Genomic DNA, 7,925 nt, shown 5'->3' on the forward strand with positions numbered 1-7,925 from the left:
ATTTTAAGCATGTTGGCTTGTGTGCACCAAGCTGGACTTCGTAAGACCCTATGAGCTAGAAGTGGGGAAGAATACTGACTCAATTGAAATATTAATCCGAGTAAAATGTTTGTGAGTTTTATTTAAGATTCAGACATAATTAGCAAATGGTTAAAAAGGACGGTAGGTTAGAAAGAAAAGTGTTGTAGCTTTGGCTCAGTATGTTCTTCTCACCTGGATCTGTCTCCGTCCCTTTTCTGATTGCCAATCATATTTCCTTTTGTTGTTTATATTCGAGAATCGAGAGTTGTAATGTAACCTTTCAGCATTGAGATCAAAATAGAATATAACACCTTAGTATTTGTGCGGAGAAATCCAGATTGTTACCGCTTTAATTTATTTGTTTTTCAGAAAAAGGTATGTATAATATCGTAAACACAGAGAGTTTCTATAACTATATATATAAAAATCACTCACTTGCAACAAATTTTTTTCAATACAACAGTTATAGCTGTATTAGCCTCTCATCAATAATCAAACAAACAAAACTCAAGAAAACATGGAACTCTCTCTTGATTTTTGTAAAGAACAATCATCCACTCACTCAGCCATTCAAAAATAGTGGATGAAAAAAGAACAAAAAAGCTCAAAAAAACTTTCAAACTCATCATGTTTAATCAACTCTTTGTTGAATAGCATACACAAAAATCCTCCTAAAAATTGACACAAAAATATTCAAATATTTGACAAAGTAGTGAGCATGTTTTGTCCTCTCCCACATTTGGTAAAGAAGAATCTCCCACTAGACAATGATCTCTTCATCATCATAGGACAATATTGTACTAGTGAATTGTTTCTAATTCCACCCTTACTCATTTCTTCACCATTATTTTCTTGTTTTGATGTTCCAACATCTCTTTGCAACTCGCAATCTTCTCCCGTTACACAATCATGAAATTCATCGTGATCAATTCTTAGTACATCAGCTATTGATAAACGACGTTGAGATGCATAATCCATTGATAATGATCTCCTCCTAACTTCTTGATTCATATGGTTTTGGTTTGTCACATCTTCTTCGTCTCGTGGTTCCTCTACTCTGATGCCCATTTCTATGTCACGTTCCGGTTGGATTGGTGGAGTTGTTTCAATCTCTCGCGGAGCTTCCATTACCGGAGGAGGTAATGGTGGAGGCGGAGCATTAGAAAAAGTTATCTGAGCTCGACATAATGGGCAATTGGAGTGAGATTTAAGCCATGTATCAATGCACATTACATGAAAAGCATGGCTACATTTAGGCAAAAGCCTAAGACTTTCATCTTCTTGAAATTCACTTAAACAAACAGAACAATCTGTTCCTTCAGTCAATAATCCATCACATTTCTTGTACTTAAACACAGTAATAGACTTGATCAATGCTTCATCTAAACCACCAGCTGCATTAACATTCCATGCTTCATGATTTGAAGGATCATGATTCTCCTCTTCTAATTCTGATTCTTCTTGATGATGACTTCCCCTTCTTCTTGAATTTCCACAATACTTTGATATTATAGTATAGTAGCTAACTAATAGGAAAGCACTAGCAAGAATTCCGATGATCGCGATGATTAGAGGAGAGAAATTAGGACTAGAATCATCATCATCATCAGGTAAGTCAAATTGTGGTGGTGGAGGGAAAATTATGTAACACCATTGTGGGCAGTAAAAACTGCAAAATCCTTGAGAACAATCCCTAGTGCTCATATATGGTACCAAAGTTCTAGGATTACTTACTGGAACCAATTTTTCGTCGTCCGAACGCCTCTTATTATACATGGGATTGAACAAAAATGAAAAATTGTGTGGCCCAAAATGAGATCACTCTCCCATCTCAAACAATATGAACAAAACAACAGCGGGGGAAACAGGGGAAACAGAGGAAAAAACAGGGGAAAACAGAGGAAAAACAGGGGAAAACAGAGGAATGAGAAGAATTTACCTAAGAGGAATGTGGTTATATCAGATAGAAAAAAGGGAACAGATGATAAGAAATAAAGGATGAGGATACTTGATTTTATTTTTTCTGTTTATTGTGGGTTCTGTTTTACTTTTGCTTTGCCTTTTCTTTGTTGTTTTCTTTAATTTGCTTTATTGGAGATAGTGGTATGTTGACTAACATGGTCATGTTGTTGGTTGGGCATTCATCAAAGTAATCAATGCTTTATGATGGGTTCAAGCCACTTGCTACTAAAGTGAATTAATAGTATAGATTACATATAGCTCTTTGCCTTTTCTATAAAAGAAACTTAAATTTGACATCTCTCACTTTTGAAAAAAATATCTTCACTCCTAAGTAAATCCAATAGAAACTTGTTTAACACTAGCCACTAAATTGAATGTAAAAGATTTCAGTTTTACCTACTGTTAGATCAAGGCCTCATTTGTTTTTTATTATAATTAACAAGAATCTGAATAAATATTTGAATAGTTAAGTTGTTATATATAAATTTGGGCATTGAAGAATTAAGACGGTTTGTTTTTCAACACTAAAATATGCATATTATTTGTACAATTCAAATACTAAAGTAATTAAATATTTAAGAAAATATAATTTTAGTAAAATAAAATTAGTATTTCGTAAAAAAAAAATGATAATTATGTTCGTTGGTGATAGTGATAGTGATGATAATGGTTACGTTGGTGTTAGTGACTAGTATTAGTGGTGTTAATAACATGTTAGTGGCTAATAATGGTGGTGGTAATAGTTGTTGTTAGTAGCTAGTAATGGTGATAGTTATAATTGTGATGATGGACGTGGTAGCAACTACGTGATGATGACGGTTGATAATGATAGTGATTGTGATGGTAAACTTGGTCAATGTTAGTAATTGGTGATGTTGATGATTGTGGCTGAAGAATTTGTGTTGGTTGACGTTGTGTTGGTGGTAATTGGTGACGATGTTGTTGTGATGGTGGAGGTGGTTGGTAGTAGGGATTGATCGCAGTGATGGTAGTGGATGATAGTGGTGGTGGTATGTGGTTGTCAGTGATAATTGTGCTGACAGATATGGTTGATAGTTGACAATGGTAATAGTGGTTGACAATGATGATGGTGATTGTGATGGAAGAGATCGATAGTTAGTGGGGTTGGCTAGTGTTTGAGGAAAGAGTGATGATGAAAATTATATATCCACACAAAAATACCTATTAATAATATTTAGAATTTATTCAAAATCATAATGATTAAGACCTATTCAAATCAAATAGTGTTTAAATCAGGTAAACAAATACACTTAATAGCTTAAAATCTAAAACATATCTAGACTTTCATTAAGTGGAAACTGAGATTCAAAGCAAACATGCATTAGTCTACCAAGGAGCAAGTTGGCGGAGCTAGTTGCAACTATGATTTGACAGAACTTAATAACTTAGGTTAAAATCCGCGAAGTTTTGTCTTAGAAATGGTAAATGGGAATCTGCTTAAAGCCCCCAGATAAGGAAGTATATATTCTTGCTTTTGTTCTTGATACAATATTTCTATTCAAGATGTTGAATTTAATGCTACTTTATTAGTGTATTCTGTGCCTCGTTTTAAAGTTCTATTTTATTGTTTTCTTTCTTTGGGTGGGGAGAAAGAGTGGACAAATGGACCATACAAGGGAGAACACGGTGTGCCAGAAACTGAAAGAACTAAAAGAAATTGTATTGGAATTTAAGTTCTACAAGTCAATCATGTTGGTGAAAGAATCAGCAACAGTCAATAATTGGCTTTTCAAAAATGCAAAACCCAAAAGATTCCTTCTTCTCAGTCCCATCAGTAGCGGAGTCAAAAATTTTATTAAGGAACACAAAATATAAAGAAGTAAATACATAATAAAGTTGAGGGAGATTCAACATCTACTATTAGTGGCGTAGCCACATATAGCCAAGGGTGACCAATTAGACACCCTTAATCGAAAATTTTACCATGTATGTAGAAAATAGTACAAAATACATACGTCAAAAATTATTTTGCATACATAAATATTAAATTTTGGACACCCATAACAAAATTTCTGACTTCGCCACTCTCTACTATATATATATTTATATATAAATATTTTTAACCATGTATAAAAGATATAGATTTTCACCAAAAAGAATTTGAATGAACCTAAGTGGAGGTGGAGGTGGTGGTGAGGAGAGGTTGGAGAGTGAGACGGTAAAACAATAATAGTCTCAGATATGATTCTCGATCAACAAGATTAAAATACAATAGGTGTTTATGTAACTCTTGCGGTAAACGGGCTTGTTAGAGAAGTGGAGGTGGGGGCCGGGGTGCCGGGGAAGAGTGGGTGTATTATTGAGGATGAGAAGTAGACAATCAGGCGGGATAACACTAATGAAACTTATTTTTTTCTAATGCCATCAAGTTATTCTCTTTCTTTTAGGAATTTATATCTAACATAACAAAATCAAAAAATATTTTTTCTCAAAAAAGTTCCCCTCCATACCAAACACACCCTCCTAGAATTTATTTTGGTGGTGTCATTTCCGAAGATATGCTAGGACTAGAGGGTCAAAAATATGTAATCTTTTTGGACTCGTTTTCCTTTAGCTTTTACTTTTAAAAGCACCTTATTTTACTGATAGAAAATGCTAACAAAGTCACCAGTACTGGAAGAATTCTAGTGTTCCATAACAGAGTCAATTTTCCACTGAAATTCATGAATGTCTTGGCAATCAATTGAGTGCTTATTTATTCTTTTCTTGCATGCCTTGTACATATTTTCTATTTACTATGAGGAACACATGTGGACCTTTTTTATGATCATTAACTTAACAGCACTAGTCTTGTTTTTTTTATTTTTTGGGTAGGTGTAGGATGCTCTCATACATTTTCCATGTCTATATAATAAGAGATACACTATGTGAATCTAATTGTTATTGCAAATTAATTTAAATTCGTTGAAAAATTCATTAACTTTAAATCTTGAATCCATGTATAATTAGTAAAATGCACGATTAGAATGGGCATATGAAGATTAAGTTATTTGAAGAGCAAAAATAAAAGAATATTATTCATTCTATTAACACTCAATATCGGTGTGCTTTTAATTATTGTTATTGTTGTCGAAATACTTTTGGACTATTCTACAATTTGGTGTTTATGAGTTATGACTGAAGAGGTTTTTGCTTTATGTTATTTTCCCTAATTTTATTTTATGAATGAAGAGGTTGATTAGATGGAAACATTGTTTATTGACTTGGCATTTTCCAACATTCACTTGTCTACTAGTACTACTACTCTAAAGTCTATAGTTCCATACTATGATGACTATTATTCTTGGTCTTTTTTTTATATATTTTTTCCACTTGATGTCCACAGTCATATTGGAGCTCCAATTAAATTGAGATCGCGCAATACAATTTGCAGGTCCTATTGGTGGATTATGTTTCTAATAGAATTTTTTTCATATCCAAGACTCGAATAAAGACTTGTGATAAACAATAAAGCAATCTCAACGCTACAATACAAGTTAGTTATGATTCTCAGTCTTGTCACTTCTCTTGGGCTTATCTCCAATCATGGACCCCACTCTATTTAGACACTTCTATTTGTTTGGGATTGGATTTCTTGGGCTTAATCCAATTAAATGGGCCTCAACATGGCGTGTCTTTACTCCTTAGATGTTTACTACGACACCAACCAACCACTTTGTTTTTCAACTTGGCAAATATAGCATACTACCAAAACTATAGGTTATTATTATTTCTTTTGACTATTCAATATTCGATACTCATTGCAGAGCTCGACTAAGTCTAATTCACACCATATGAAGGAGGAGAATTCCCCTTTAGGAATATTGTCACTTACGAGGTTTGAACTCGAAAACTCAAATTAAAAACGAGAAAAAAATATATTCATCCCATTATAACTCTCGATGTCTGATAGCTATATTAATTTACTATATTAAACCTCCCTATAGTGGAGACTACTTTATAGAGCATAGAATCTAACATCCCATAGGCAAGTGGACTCCAATTTAGTGGTCCATCATATTGGAGAAAAAGGGACGTGACAAGTTTTTTCTACGTGTTGGAACTACAACTAAAGACTTTGAACCGACATATCAAACATTAAATTTTTACTTTAGCTAGAATATGACTTGCAAAATTGGTTTCTAGCTAGTAGGTGCATAGCTAGTGCAATGTTTAGTTATTTTCAATACAAATTATGCAATTCAAGTTCATTTTACGAACTTACGATGCTTTTTGACTGGACAAAGCATAAATAGTTTTTGGATTAGAATTTAGTATACACTATCGATCTTATTCATTGTTTAGTTACTAATTATGAATAAATTTTGTAATTAGTATCGAAATAAGTTATTTTTGTGAGTGATAATGGTAATGGATATAATTATCACGGGATAAACAATGAAAATGACAAAGATATCCTTAAGTTCTCTCAAACCCTTTTTTACAATTAAATAAGGTGAATGCTATTTTGTAAATAAATAACTTTCTTTTTAGAAATTATGCAATGCACTTTTTTTTATAACAACAAATCAAACAACTAACAAAAATAATAATATTATAATAGCTAATTCCAACCTAATAAATCTCAATATAACTAATGTCTAACCAAACAAACCCTTAATTCGTTATTTTCTTTTCAGTATAAATTTAAAAAAAAAGGTAGAAGCAAAGAAGGGAAAACACCAGATCATTTATTATTATTATTTTGAAATTTGACTAATCTGAATTCGCGTTTAAAAAACTAGTGTTCCTTCTGTATCAAAGACAACTAGATATATATGGACCCAAATATAATTATTAATAAACTTAAAATCTTACTTCAAACACTCTAAAATTATAAATAATACCATGACCCCATCTTTATTCAATTTACTGAATTCCAAAACTGAAAAATAAAGCAAAAATAAAAAATTCACTAAGTATTTTGCAAATCAAATTTTGAAAATGGCCTTTTTGCCAAATCTTCTCACGTAAGTTGAGAGATTAGAGTTTCGATTAATTAAGTGATTACAAAAAAAAATTCAAAAATTGCAAAGATAATAGACATAATAAGGCTTTATAATTGTAGTTTCGGTAATTGCGCTTCATAGCTATAGTTCTGTTTGCTATGGAGATTGCGCTTAGTATAGTTCGCTTGCATGTTTGTATATTTCACTTGCGAATATACAAGCATGGTAAGTATATACAAAGTCTATATTTATACATTTAAGAGTTTTCAGAACTCCGTTTGTATATTTCGCTTGTCAATATACAAACTGTTGGGTTTTAAAAGGTGTGAATGGAAAATGAAGAGTTGCGACTTTTATGAAGAGTTGTGACTTTGATGAAGAGTTGCGACTTTGATGAAAAGTTGCGACTATTATGAAGAGTTGTGACTTTTATGAAAAGTTGCGACTTTTATGAAAAGTTGCGACTTTTATGAAAAGTTGCGACTTTTATGAAAAGTTGCGACTTTTATGAAAAGTTGCGACTTTTATGAAAAGTTGCGACTTTTATGAAAAGTTGCGACTTTTATGAAAAGTTGCGACTTTTATGAAAAGTTGCGACTTTTATGAAAAGTTGCGACTTTTATGAAAAGTTGCGACTTTTATGAAAAGTTGCGACTTTTATGAAAAGTTGCGACTTTTATGAAAAGTTGCGACTTTTATGAAAAGTTGCGACTTTTATGAAAAGTTGCGACTTTTATGAAAAGTTGCGACTTTTATGAAAAGTTGCGACTTTTATGAAAAGTTGCGACTTTTATGAAAAGTTGCGACTTTTATGAAAAGTTGCGACTTTTATGAAAAGTTGCGACTTTTATGAAAAGTTGCGACTTTTATGAAAAGTTGCGACTTTTATGAAAAGTTGCGACTTTTATGAAAAGTTGCGACTTTTATGAAAAGTTGCGACTTTTATGAAAAGTTGCGACTTTTATGAAAAGTTGCGACTTTTATGAAAAGTTG

General features: G+C 32.4%; 1 protein-coding gene across 1 annotated transcript; it reads right to left on the bottom strand.

Annotated features, from left to right (window-relative positions):
* Positions 1-528: 528 nt before the first annotated feature.
* On the bottom strand, positions 529-2,174 carry LOC102590413 (RING-H2 finger protein ATL51-like). Its single transcript, XM_006367383.2, has one exon. It carries the CDS (start codon positions 1,795-1,797, stop codon positions 715-717), a length of 1,083 nt encoding a protein of 360 aa, XP_006367445.1. The 5' UTR covers positions 1,798-2,174; the 3' UTR covers positions 529-714.
* Positions 2,175-7,925: the final 5,751 nt, after the last annotated feature.

This window comes from Solanum tuberosum, unplaced genomic scaffold (genome assembly GCF_000226075.1).
Source record: "Solanum tuberosum cultivar DM 1-3 516 R44 unplaced genomic scaffold, SolTub_3.0 scf00783, whole genome shotgun sequence".
NCBI lineage: Eukaryota > Viridiplantae > Streptophyta > Magnoliopsida > Solanales > Solanaceae > Solanum > Solanum tuberosum.